This window comes from Lathamus discolor, chromosome 5, assembly GCF_037157495.1.
Source record: "Lathamus discolor isolate bLatDis1 chromosome 5, bLatDis1.hap1, whole genome shotgun sequence".
Lineage (NCBI taxonomy): Eukaryota > Metazoa > Chordata > Aves > Psittaciformes > Psittacidae > Lathamus > Lathamus discolor.
This window is the reverse complement of record NC_088888.1, coordinates 113,995,050-114,009,083: the sequence shown is the minus strand read 5'-3', so window position 1 is coordinate 114,009,083 and position 14,034 is coordinate 113,995,050. Positions and strand designations below refer to the sequence as shown.

The following is a 14,034-nucleotide window of genomic DNA, read 5'->3' as shown; positions in this document are numbered from 1 at the left end:
AGGTTGATGGTGAACTGTAATACTGTTAATAAAACTATGTACAGTTCAGACTTCACAGTTTGTGGAATTTTTACAGACTAACAGCATAAATCACACACAAGATTTGTCAATGAAGATGTGTAGCATGGGAGGGTTAAAGTGATTTTTCTCTGGGCTTCACTATGAGGGTGCTGGGGCTCTGGCACAGGGTGCCCAGAGAAGCTGTGGTTGCCCCATCCCTGGCAGTGCTCAAGGCCAGGTTGGATGGGGCTTGGAGTGACCTGGTCTAGTGGAAGGTGTCCCTGCCCTTAGCAGGGGTTGGAACTGGGTGAGCTTTAAGGTCCCTTCCAACCCAAACCATTCTGTGATTCTATGATGGCAAAGGAGCTGTTCTCCAGAACACACGGTAGAACACGTTTTAACAGGTGATGGAAATAAATACCTGCAGAAATGGTTTTCAACAAAATATTCTTCAAATTGAGAAGCTCATGCACCCTGTTCATACAGTGTGTGAGCTGCTGCTTCATCGCACTCAGCCTGAATTTTTTTTCACACGTTTAATTCAGCACCACTCTGATGAACTATTCTCTAAAATCAAAGGAGTTATTTTCCTGCTAATAGCTCCCAAGGCCAGCTTTCCATCGGGAAAGCAGGTTAACTGAGCCTGTGTGTCTACAGCAATGTCTCAGCATCTCCCCAGAAACAGCACTTTCTGCTCAGTGGTTGTGGAGAGGAGACTCGGGGCTCGGACAAGACAGATGCCAGAAGCAACATCTGGCAGGATCAGAGCATCTTCTCTGCACCCAGCCCAGTGGGACTTTTGTCCCCCAGTCTCTCCTAGCAGGGCAGACATTGCCCTTCTGCCATGGGGATGGTGGAGAGCAAGAGGGCTGGTGGCTGTCTCTTTGACCCCAGGAGGTTCCCAAGCCAGGGCTGCCTTGGGAGGACCAGTTCTGGAGGACTTTTAAGGGCGCGCACCCAGCTGGACATGGGCATTCGAATCCCATTCCCAGAACAGATCCCACCTCTGTGCATCCCGAGCAGCAGGAGGAAGAAAAGGCAGAACAAAACCCCACAGCAATGATGCCCTGGCCACCAACCCACGTGCCCGGCCAGGCCGTTCATTCTGGTGTGAGGAAACCCAGGCTGCAGGCAGCTTTGTGTCCTGCAAACCACTGCAGAACTGATTTATATTAAAAATAAAGAGCACACAATACCGAACTGGTTGGGGTTTGTCTATTAATCTCTCAACAGTCAGCTGCAAACCTAACAAATCCCCTGCAATAGCAGCAGGGAGCCCTGTCCCAGCTCGTTCCTCCCTGCCCCTTCTACAGCTAAAAATAATCAATAACGACTGCCCGAAACAGGGAGACCAAAGCCATTTTGTAGGCTGTGGGATCGTGACTCATATCTTTATTTGCATGCTGGCTGGGCACAGAAAGCCACCGCAGGGCTGTGTTTCCCAGCAGCCGTGGTGAAAAATCACCTCCAAACCTATGGGGACCTGGACAGAGGGGCTGCTCTTGTTAGGATGAGCGCCTGCATCCCTTCCTTCTGCCACCACCCTGTGTGATGCTTTGCTGGGAAGAAATCAAAATAGAAATGATGCAGCTGGGTTAACAGCGGTGTTATTCTTCCTGCTTTATGCAAGCGAGGGCTAATTGAACCGCCTGGGAGCAATGAGCCCCGGGGAGGCAGCAGTGGTTGTTATTCTGCTGGTAATTGTTGTTTTCAGCCACCCTAAGCAGCAGAAGGGACCTGTCCAGTGTTTTCTGGGATGGCAATGGAGCTGGAGGAGCTTTCCATCCAAATCCCCATCCCTAAGGGCCACCATCCTCCCTGGGCAGCTGCTCCACTCGGATGGGTCCATTTTCTTGTGCATGCCTGTCTGCAGCCGTTTAGCCTCAAGAACCAGCAGCAACACAAAAGCAGATGCTGGCAACAGCCAAACTGGGGCTCATTTCCTCTGCTGCAACCACATTTCAACAGCCAGTAACAAAAATGAGTGTTCTCCACCCGGCTTGCACTATGCTGGCTCCTACCACAACTGGGGAGTTTGTCAGCGAGGGGAAAAAGCAGCCTCGTGTCTCTGCATTGCTGTCACCAACATGGGGAAAGCCCAGCGCCTTGAGGAGTTCCCCAGCCTGGCTCCCTTCTGCCCCAAAACTGCCTGGCCTGGCCTCAGAAAGGTGGTGGCGTGATGCCAGCCCAGTGGTGCATAGCAAGCTGATGAATAGCCCCTGCCCCACGCTCTCGGGATGACTGTAGCTACATCCCTGTGCTGAGAAACACACTTTTTTGGTGGCCAGATCCTCTCTTCCCCCATCTTGTCTCCTTCCCCACTGCTCTCTCACAGCAGCACACTGGAGTTTGAGGCAGCCTGATGTCGCTTCATGTTGGTTTGTTACTGCAAAGCTGGGGGACGAAAAAAATCCTGACCTCTGCATCAAGGGAAAAAAAAAAAAGGCTGAAAGACCTGAAAAAAGAGGGGGAAAAAGAAAAAATAGAGGCCACTATAAAAATAATCTGTTGCCAGATTTACTTCCTGACTGCTTGGGAACAGGGTGCCAAGGGGTTGCATGAGTCCTGTCCTGACCCCAACACAAGGCTCAGTGCAGACTGATGCTCTTTGCATTGGGTTATCCCCATTTCAGGCCAGTATGACCAGGGTGATGTGCTGGTCTGCAGACAGACTGACCCACCCCAGCTCTACCTAGAGCTGGCAGTCCTGCTTGGTGTTGTAGCAGAACACCCTGTGAAGATGGGGCCATGGAGGAGAGATTTTCCCAAAGCCCTGAATAGACCTGCACAGCCCTGGTTGCACAGGCTCCCCATCTACTCTGGGTTCATACTCACCCCATCTTCTCAGCATAGTCTGTTACATTTGTGCTTGCATCTGATGCTTATGCTGCTAGGTAGGGATAGGTCACGTTGCTGAAACCGTGACCAGAGGCTGGTGGTGGGCTCTGCTGGGGATGCTCATTGCCCCACATACAGACATGCATGGCCAAAAGGCAACAAAGGCAGAAGCAGCAAATCAATGCATGGTGCTTGCCTACACCAGATACATTCAAATGTGCTTTATCTTGGCTGGTAACCTCTCTCTTCCTATCTCCTTTGGCCCCATCACAGTTAGCAGCTACTCCATGAGTATGGCAGCACAGTCATCTTGAAACCTTTCCCCATCCAGAGTCACATTTCCAACCTGCTGCTGCTGCCATTGGCTTCACTGGGCACTGGAAGGTGCTGGAGGAAGGCAGAAAGGATCACTGGGCATGAACACACCCCCCCCCCCCCCCCGGATGCTAGCAAAGAAACCAGCACTTTGCAGTCAGGAAGCAGCTTAACAGTGCGAAAGTTCAGATTTGGAACGCATCACCACTCTTGCCTTCAATGCCTCTAACCGCACGTGATTCTGGAGAACGAGGTTATTGCTGGGACAGAGCTACCATTTCCTGCGCTTGCCAAAGGCTTTCACATGGAAAAGAAATGTTGAAAATCCAACAAACAAACTCTGAAAATGAGGACAAAGCCTAGCTCTGGGATGCTGCAGGAAACACTGCTCTGTACAGCCACGCAATGGAGCCACCGAGCGACTGCAGCAGCAAAAGCAGTAAAAGAGATTGATCCTTCTTACTGCTCTATGCAGGGAGAAAACAGCTCCCAGGTATTGTGTCTTTGGCTATCATGCAGGTACAGGCCACGATGCTGCCTGCTTCAGCCAGAAGTCAGATATTTCAGTGATATCCAGTGATAGGACAAGGGGCAATGGGTGTAAACTGGAACATAGGAAGTTCCACGTTAACATCAGGAAGAACTTCTTTACTGTAAGAGTGACAGAGCACTGGAACAGGCTGCCCAGGGGGGTTGTGGAGTCTCCTACACTGGAGATATTCAAGGCCCGCCTGGACAAGTTCCTGTGTGATGTACTGTAGGTTACCCTGCTCTTGCAGGGGGGTTGGACTAGATGATCTTTTTAGGTCCCTTCCAACCCTTGGGATTCTGGATTCTGTGATTCTGTGATTGTGGTGGAAACCCCTTGGGGAATGGGCTGCTCAGAAACACCCCGCTGTGTGCACAGAGGGGGTTCAACAAAGCCAATGGCAACACCCTGCCTGATTTCAAGGCAGACATGAGCTCAGCCCGAAAGGTTGGAATCCCAGATGCTTTGTGTGTGCTCCCAGGGGTAATGACTGGGCCTGTGCTGGCAGCAGCCGCCACCCTGAACATCAGCTCTTTGAGAGAACACCAGAATCGCCTCCAATTCCTCCAGCGGGATGTTCAAATGACTAAGCCAGTAACGTAAATGTCCTCAAACAACAGGCTGGAAGAGCTGTTGAAGGGGAATTTCCCCTCCCTTCCGCCTGAACTCTCTTTTACTTGTGCTAATGACTTCGCATGAAGGAATCCAGATGTTAGCAATGGCAGCCACGCCAAAGAGCTGGCCCGTGTCTGGTGTGTGCTCCCTTGCTCTCCCGGCTGGCTGGGCTGTGAAGGAGCTTGGGAGCAAAAACCCAGCTGAACAACAGCTTGCACTGGCTGAATGACTGCCAGCAGCCACAGCAGCACCCAACACAGAGTAACATCCCACCTGCAGTAAACCAGGATGATGGATGGTTAAAAAAGATAGACCAAGCAAACATTGCAGCAGCCCTTCACAGCTTTGAAAGGTAAAATGTCAGTAAAAGGTATGCTTGGAAAGGGTATTTGTGAAACAGCAGCTTGAAAACCATTTCTCTGGGTATTTGTCCAAAGCTGCAACTGCCTGCGCTGCTGCAGAGGAGGATGCTCCTATCAGCCATGCACACTGGGCTGGGGAGGATGTTGTGCAAGAGAGAACTCTGTAGGACTCAATTCATCTGATAATGCATCTGTATTTTAACAAATAGCTTGCATCTTTACATCTCCAGGTGACACTGGCTGCTGTCTGTTAGCCACCAGCACCATCAAAAATCTCCCCGCCTGGGGCATTTGTGCTCAACTGGGTGTTGTGGAGCTTGTACAACTTCAAGGTTTCGAGGTGCACAGCCCCAACATGATTGAAAACCAGGCTGTCACCCTCGCCCCAGCAGCGAGCTCACCGTGGAGCAGAGGGACTGAGAGCATCAACCACATTCTTTAAACACAGTATTTTTGACTTATGGCAAATGATCCTAATGAAAAGCAGCTGCCTCATGCCTGTAAATAGGATTTTTTTTAATGCAGAATTTTGCCCTAATAGAGTAAAATCATAACATAGGAATTTTTATATCTATAAAAAGAGTTGCAGCCCCAAATCTAAACTTCACTGACACGGCAGCAGCTTCGGTTGGAGGGGGAGGGCTTAGGGACAAGCATTTATTGAAACATTCAAATGTGCCGAGACTTGAAGCCCACCAGAGACTTTGCTCTGCCCACAGCTCCCTGGCTTTGAGTACACAGTGGCTGCTCCTGCCCCACCAGCACCTCCAGTCCAGGAAGCTGCCATCACACCAGCATCCAGGGACAACGTCCTCCCCATGGAAGTGCTCAGTCAGGGCAGCGCTGGTTCAGAAGACAGCCTGCATGTGAACGCTCCAGTATCTGCAAGAAAGCTCAGCACAGAGCTGTCGAGTTACCTCAAACGGCCTTAAATATGTTCCTCCAGCCACTCTGCAAATCGCTCTGGCAGCCGAGATACGCTCCATATCACACAAACATCTTCGCTCCCAGCCCTCCCTCGCTCTCTCGGGCTGGTTTCTCTGCCAGGTTCCTCCTTGTTGGCTTCTTCAAGTTCAGGCTGATGGCTCAGCCCCAGCTCCCGCCTGCTGGGCTCATTGCAGCTGAGTTTGCATCATACGGCCATGGAGAAATCCAGCTTAACCGTCCTCAGAGAGCAGGCACTCATCCCAATGAAAACTTGTCCATGACACAAAGCGAGTGCAAGCTGGGGCTGCGGTGTCCTCCTGAGCCAAGCCATCTCCATCCGGAACAACAGCTCCAGCAGTCCATGGCTGTGGACACAGATGGATGGAGCAGCAGAAGCCTGTGTGGGAAGTGAGGAGTGTTGCTGTAGGGCAGGGCAGCTTGCCCATCCCATCCTATCCACTCTCTCCAGACACTGGGGCAAAACACCTACCAATTTCCAAGCGGCTTTTCCTCCCCAGGCTGTTACACAGCCAGCAAAACCAGCTGAGAAGTGGCATTTACTGTTTTCTCCCGGGGTACAGTCTCCTGCAGAAGGAAGAAGCAAGAACCAGAGCATTCCTGATGTAAACCTCAAGTATGAAGTTAATAGTAGACATGTGAGCAATAAGCACAGCCACCGCCATGTAACACCAGCTTTCTCCACTCATTTACTCTCACTCAAGAAGCTGGCAAGTTGCCTGCAGAGCCAGTTATTCTTGCTTCAAAAGCCTGAGCTTTAGGACTGTGGTTCTGGGAAACTACATGAAAATGAAGACAACGAAGTAAATGAGCACTGCCTGCATGCAACGGCTTGTTGTGGAAATGAGGAAAATAACTATCAGCTGTGCAGTTATTGCAGAGCTGGTGCTCTTGCACGTTATACTGCTGGTAACTGCTAGGAGTTTTGAATATTATGAGAAAGGGCTTTTTGGCTGGCTCCTGACAACGCTATGGAATGTGAACATAGGATTCAGCACCACATCAGGACAACGTTGCCTCCAGCCCTGTCTTCACTTCCAACAGCAGTCATGAGCAAATGGTCAGGGAAGAGTAAGAACAAGATGACCACAAAAGGTATTTGCCCTGAAGTGCTGTCCTGCCTTCGACTGCTTTCAGCTCAGGGGTCTTCTGAGATGGATGTGATTTGTGGTCAATGACACCGGCCACACAAACACCACGCTCCTCAAGGGGACTCCCTTTTTTGGGTACTTGCCCAGTTTCCCCTTGAGCCCATGTATATGTTTAGCACCCAAAAAGCCTCAGACAGGAAGCTCCACAGGTCTACTGCCTGCTGAATTTACACAGCTGCCTGCAGTGTTTCTGGCTCTGGCTCCCTTTGAAGACCCCCACTTCTTGCTTTTCCAGGCCCTCTGTCATGCCTCTTTTCAGACATTTCTCTCTTAAATCCAAAACTCGTACCTCAGTTACACCAAAGCTTGTCAGTATGGATCCTTGTCTCCTTCTGCTGTCCTCCTTTTGCAGTCCTCCTCTGTCCTTTTCAGGTGAGCAAACCCAACCCGTGTACATTATTGAAGATACGGATAGACCGTGAATTTAGAGTGCCATGAAGATGTACTCTGTCCCTTTCCTTGCCATGTTTTATGTACAACTGGCTTTGAACTCTTCCCACCGCTACCTATAGCAACCCCAAGATGCTGTTTCAGAGCAGCGCCTTCTGTCCCTATAGTGTCATCTTCCACCCATTTCCTTCATGTCTACCTCTCATTTTACTTGGTTTCCAGCAGCGCTTCTGAAATCCCCTGGCTGCCCATGTCCTCCTCTTCACCACCTTCAGAAACTTCATCTCATAACCATGCTGTCCCATCCCACTGCTCACCTCCAGTTCAGCACGAATGCACATGGATCATCTTGGTTCCTGTAAGAGACTGTCCTATGGTTTACCTGCCTAGGACCAAAGACGTTGAGTGAGAGGGAGACTCCAAATAAGAGGTTTAATTTCTGCTATAGACCGTTTGCCTCTTCTCATAAATGCGTCTCAGATCTTCACTCTTTAAGCAAAGCCACAGCGTGCCCAAGAGGTCAGGAACAAAAGCTCTTCATTGAATTTTTACCCGTATTTATACAGCACATCTCAGGTGCTCTCTTTATGCGCTCTCCATGAGTCAGTGTGGAGACGATTCAGAAGTTATCCTTCCCCCCCCACCCCAAGAATGTCGCCCCAGGAGGATATGACACAGCTGGTAAAAGCACCGAGCTCTTTATCCTGTTTCTTAAATACCAGACTCCTTTTCATCCAAGCACATGTTTATGAAGTTCTTCAAATCTTAACATGAACAAAAATTCCCTGGAGTAGAGGCTGGCATCACGCCACGTTATGTATCATTATAAAAGACAAATTCCAGACACCAGGATATTCAGAACAGACCAGAAATAAAAGGAAGAAACACAGGGGAAATTTAAAGAGAAGTATGTGGGAGGGATGTTTAATACAATGTTAAAGCAGGACTCATGTATTTAAGCAAACGCCGAGTGACTAAAGGAAATGCCTGTTGGAATGTTCTTTTGCACAATTCGGGCCCTTTTCATTTCACAGATCTCCCTTCTGGGGATAGAAACAGTAACATCAGCCCTAAAGCACCATGTTTATCTGCTCACCCTCACAGAACTACAGCCACAGGCATATGCTGGTGGCTTTTAAGCCCCTGGAGACACGCGAGGTATGAACACACACTGTGTGTAGAAATAAGCTATCTACAGTGGTTCCGACACCACTGTGCTTCACTTGAAGTCATGGAGAGATACAGACCCAGGGGAGATAAAGTCACTCAGCTATTTCTGTGCATCAGTTTTCCCCCAGATTTTTCATCAGTGTTTCCCTGGGAAGCAGCAGCAGCGGGCCATGGTTCCTGCCTGCAGCTCCCCGTTTGCAGTCCACCGCAAAGTCCTCCCGGCTCCGATGACCCTGCCTGCCCTCAGCAATGCAGGCTCTCCCTTTACAACAAACACTCCTAACTCTGAGCTTTTTATCTTTGTCTATAGACCCTCCTTCCCTCTCTCCTCTGCAGAGGAGCACAGGAAGTCATTTCAGCAAGCCTCAGCCAGCAGGAGTGCCATGGGTCAAGTCCATCATTTACTGCTTCAGCTGATCTACATGAGGCTGGGCACAGCACTGGTCCTGCCCAGCTGGACTGCTGGTTGGAGTGTGCAACTGTTTATTGCAGGCATGATGCAGGTCTGAAACCGTGCTGGCCTCTAACCCGTTTGTCCCCAGCCTGGTGAAACTGGGAGAGGTGAGGCCTTTATCATTTGAGCTTCTCCCATTTACTGCAATGCTTTAGGACACTACCCTGCACACCCATCAGTTAAGAAGGTAAAGGGTAACTCTACCAGGTTATGTGGGAGCCTCCACAAAGATGCTCCAGGGGCTGGAGCACCTTTCCTATGGAGACAGGCTGAGAGCTGGGTTTGTTCAGAGAAGAGAAGGCTTCCAGGAGACCTTATAACAGTCTTCCAGTACCTAAAAAGGGGTTAACAAGAAATCTGGAGAGGGATTTTTACAAGAGCATGTAAGGACAGGACAAGGGGGAATGGCTTTAAACTGACAGAGGGGAGGTTTAGATTAAACATTAGGAAGAAATTGTTCACTGTGAGGCTGGTGAGACATTGGAACAGGTTGAAGAAGCTGTGGCTGCCCCATCCCTGGCAGTGTTCAAGGCCAGGTTGGATGGGACTTGGAGCAACCTGCTCTAGTGGAAGGTGTCCCTAGCCACGGCGGGGGGTTTTAACTAAATGTTTTTTATGGTCCCTTCCAACCCAAACCATTCTGTGATTCTACAATTTCTCTCTAGACACAGAGTTTGGGAATGGATGTAAATAGGATTTTACATATAGATGTATCTTTAACATACTTCCCATTTAGCGAACATGACTTAAGGATTTCCTGAACAGAAAACTGCACTTGTGCACAACAGCCACAGACAAAGCTGTTGCCTTTGAGTCTCCTGACATCTGCAATCTCCTACAGAGATCAAAATGTCACTGACGTCCTCTCTTGGTTTAGATGAAGGACAACAGTGCTGTTGAACTCAACCACAGCTTTCTCTGCTTAGAGGTTCAACTGCAGCAAGTTCCTTTGCTTCTCCAGGCAGGAACCACAGGGACCCAACCCAAAATAAACAAGGAATCAATTTCATCAAGTGTCCTTGCTTTCTGGAGGCATGAAAGCCAAAGGATTGAATCATAGAGGTGGGGAATGAAGAACTCTTCTAATTATTAAGTACCATTAAAAATTTCAGTGCAGAACTCATCTGTGTAATTAGGTCAGTATTAATCACCCCGAGTTAATGATTCAGATCTCTCTGGCATTAAACACCAGGTACATAAAACAAGCATTCTGAAACAGGGGAAATCCAAAATGGACCACCTGACAAGGAAAGTAAACCAGGGGAAAGGTTATTACACTGTTAATGGCCCAACTGAGAGCAGAACCAGAAGGTCCATGTTCTCTCCTGCCCTAAAATATGCTCAGAGTAGGGAAAAAGCATCTGCATTTGTGAGAGGACCCTCATGTGTGCTGGAGCAGCCTGGAAAGTGGGAGAGAGAACCAGGCATCCTCCAAGAATTACCCCTCTGGGCCCATGCCAGTTCCTCCTCCCAAGACACAGGCAGAGATTTCACTTCTCGTTGAGCCGGAAAACTTTCTAGCACGCAGCTGCAACTTCATCATACAGTATGGCTCAGGCAATACACAAGAGAGCTGGAGAATATGACAAATTTTGGCACATATAAATGCAACTTTGGCATAGGAAATAGTAGGAAATCAGTTCCAAAGTTAGATCAAACATGAATATTTTGAAAACCTTTGAGATGCTCCAAATTACATCCCCAAAGACAACGCCTCCATAAGACCCCTACTGTGGCATTCACTTTCCGGCAGCTCTGAAGCCGATTTTTTCACACTTAATACTCTTTCACTTGTAGCTAAAATGGTTTATCTTGCTTTCCTGTGAGGAAGAAGGGACAGGAATTCAAAATCAGGAGGCTACAGGAAAATAAATGCATAACCAGCATTGAATAAGAACTGCTGCCATAGATCACATGAAGGTACAGTTTATCGAGGAAAAAAAGCTCTGTTCCATCATGTAACCAATGACTAAACCACCTATAAAACTTTCATTGTTTTCTGTTATACTTTGTCACTAGAAGATCACAAGGGGATCGGGTTTAAGTCATACCACCCATTGCTGTACCACCAACACACACTGAGGATGGTCCACTCCAAAAGGGTAATAAAGAAGCCCTTCATAATAAATCCATGTGCCATGGATTCTGAGGAGATAACAGCTCCCTCAGTGCATGTTTTCCTCCATGCCCAGAGTGCTTCAGTAGCACTGCAGGCTTTTACTAAGTAGGAGTAGATGGTGCAGAGCAGCGAGTGTATACCATACGTACATACCAGTTCTCCCATGGTTGCTACAGGTCGTACAACATGATGTTTTGCTCAGAAGCCGTTACTGCACAAGTCAACTCTTTCAGTTTTCAGGCATGGATTACTGGCTTTGATAAGGAAGTGGAGTGAGTACTTGTGTCCACTCACAGTGGAGACAGCCAGCTAATGATCTTCTCATTCTTGGAGTGCCAGACACCGAACTTTCGTACAGCACATAATTCTGTCGCAGGGACCTTTGCCAGAGCATGCCGTGAAATTAAGACAAATTCCAGGAAGCTATTTAGGTATTTTTGTTGCTTGTCACTAACCACCATGGTCTAGAAGCAACTTCTAATCATGATTAAAGGCTCTCCTGAGCTACCAGAAGCATTTTGTGCTTCCAACTGAGTGGCGTGAAGGACCCATCTAGCCTTGGTTTGGCTCAGTACAGCTCTTTCTCAAACCTAAATCAGAACAATCCAGGTTAGATCTATACAGAGAATGGATGAGAGCTCTAATAACAAGAATTCTCAGACTCATTCCAGTGAGGAACCTCTCTGAAATCTGAAGGGCACAGACAGAGCTGGGTTATGCAGCTTGCCTTTTCTCTTCAAACCCATCCAATTTCTACTATCGTAAAGCATGGCTTATGTTTCAACTGTCTTGATAGTGATCACGATTATCTTCACCCAAACATCATTAATATTTTTCCTGAGCACCTGGGGTTACATCAAAACCACACAGGATAGATTTAAGAAAACCAGAACAATTCATTGGCCTCTCTGGCATTTATTTTTGCATAAGCAAAGCAGTCAACAGCTAACAAGATGATGAAATTCTCCCTCTCAGGTCTCCTGGGCAGCTGCCAAACTGATGTCTAAAGCAGAAGTCTGTTTCTTCACATACCAGAAAGATTGAAGGGAAGGGAAAACAGGCAAGTTCCTTTGGTTTTACATCTTAAAAAGAAATCCCTCACTTCACACTGTGAGTAACATGGCATCTGTCTTAGTGAGAGGTCATTTGTTCCTTCAGTTTAGCCTGTAATTCCCTACTCTGGCTGTTCCTTACCTGAAAGCTTTTGGGGATTTTTGCCCCTCCTTGTTTATTTAAATCATTTGTAAATGCTTGAATACGGGACAATCAGAAATGTGATGAAGATTTTGGAAAACACACGGGGTCTCTAGGTCCAAAAACATGCTTCCATTTTCTTCAATAATGTTACTGCAGAATACTTCGAATCTCAGTAAAAATTTGGCCTATAACTGCCTATTTTTAATCTCACCCCTACTCACAAGGTGAGCTTTCAGGTTTGATTTCTGTAGAGATGCCCAATGCTAGCCTCCCTTCTTGGCTGAGTAGTTCTAGAGACCAAACATAAATCACACAACTGTTTCCAGCTCTATCACAGCAAACAATAGAATGCTGCAGAATACCAGGAAAACAAGAGCACAAAATGTAGCAAAACCATTAAGAACCTGAGTGATCCTACAGGTAAGAAAACTGAAAAGAAGCGACTTGAAGGATGATGCTGTTTTCTGCAGTTACAGCTCCAATTTATCATATAAATTAAAGGTCTCCGTTCTTAAAAGGAAATCACAGTTTTTACAGAGGGCTATCAAATACTCATCACACATGCATTCTTGATGGTCTGCCAGCATCACACACACACACACGTGATGTCCCCAAAAGAAGACAAAATTCAGACAGTCCTGAGATAAGTGGCTTTTCTGGAGGAGGAATATCAGTAGCAGTGGTAGGAGTAGTGGAGAAAAAACAGATGACGCATTTCAGCCACACGAGGAAACAAATGAATGAATCATGTACAACCCCCTCACACAGGATAAACAGCAAAAAGCAGAATTCGGTCAAAATTCAGCCAGAGGGATGGAGGAAGAGGGGAAAGGGACACAAAAATACAGCCACAACAAATACCGAGCTGCAGCTGTTGGCTTTAAAAGCTAATAGGGGATAGATCTAGGGATTATTTCTAACCCCTGTAGAAACCCTCTCCAAATCTGCCCTGGAGTAGTTTAGTTTGAAGATACAATGGCAGCGACAGTACAAAAGCTAACCCTAAAATCAATGAGAAAGTTTACAGCTTGATTTGCAGCTCAGCACTTCCCCCCACCCCTTACTCCACTGACTCAAATGGTTTGAATCAGGCTCCAAGTCAGTGATGTTTAGGGTTTTTTTTAAAGCTGAATTCCCAGGTGATTTCCCAGTAAACACTGTCCAAACTCTCTCTCCTCCATAGTCCAAAGGTGTGTCACTGGACATGAAGCCACAAAATCATCAAGTACCTTAAGACTACTCTGTCTGAGAGCATCCAAATCCATCTGCTAGAGGGAGGAAAATCCAACCATTCCAGTGAATCCAAAGAAGTGTTTCTGTTTCTCAGTAAACCTCGAGAATTACTGGAGAGGGAATCACTTTGTCTCCACCAACACCTGAGACAACACAGAACAGAGGGGACAAAGACATGACAAGGGAAGAAAGATGGATGCATTTAGATGGGGAGCTGAGCAGGGAAGACTGCAAATGACACAGGTCGTTGGCTGAACAAGCAGAGGTAAGTCAAGGAGCCTAGGAATTAGGAGTGATTTGGGATTTTTTCACTATGAAATTTGAGATTGTGTAATCTTCTGTCTTGATAAATCTGTAACAGGCCATTCAGTATGCATTCACACAAACCCCCCTCCCAGAGAGAGCAGGGTTAAGATTGAAAGAAGGACCTGACCAAAGATCAGTAACTTTACAGCAACAGGAGAGATCCCAAAAGCAGAGATCCCATCTCTCCATTGTCCTTTGGGGCTGAACGAATTCCCTTCGAGCCACCACAACACTGACATCCCAATACACCTGTGGTCAGAACTGAGTGACCCTTATGAGGCCTCTGTGACTGTACCACAAACCAACCACGCTACTGCTGAGCTGGACAGGAAATCTGGGCTATAAACTAACATGGGTAAGTTTTGAGACCTCCCTTGATAGTTCTTCAGAGAGCAAAGCAGCTGCATGCT

General features: G+C 47.6%; 1 protein-coding gene and 1 long non-coding RNA gene across 2 annotated transcripts in view; both read right to left on the bottom strand.

Moving 5' to 3' along the window:
- Positions 1–13,425, bottom strand: part of LOC136015776 (uncharacterized) — a 35,776-nt gene extending 22,351 nt beyond the window's left edge. The window contains exon 1 of the mRNA XM_065682202.1: positions 13,315–13,425. Coding sequence (XP_065538274.1) covers positions 13,315–13,350 — 36 coding nt within the window. The 5' untranslated portion in view covers positions 13,351–13,425. The remainder of the gene's footprint in view (positions 1–13,314) is intronic.
- LOC136015779 (uncharacterized) lies at positions 5,303–7,764 on the bottom strand. The gene is made up of 2 exons (XR_010613333.1): positions 6,077–7,764; positions 5,303–5,983 (listed from the first exon to the last, which is right to left on the bottom strand). It is a non-coding gene; the product is annotated as an uncharacterized LOC136015779 (long non-coding RNA).
- Positions 13,426–14,034: the final 609 nt, after the last annotated feature.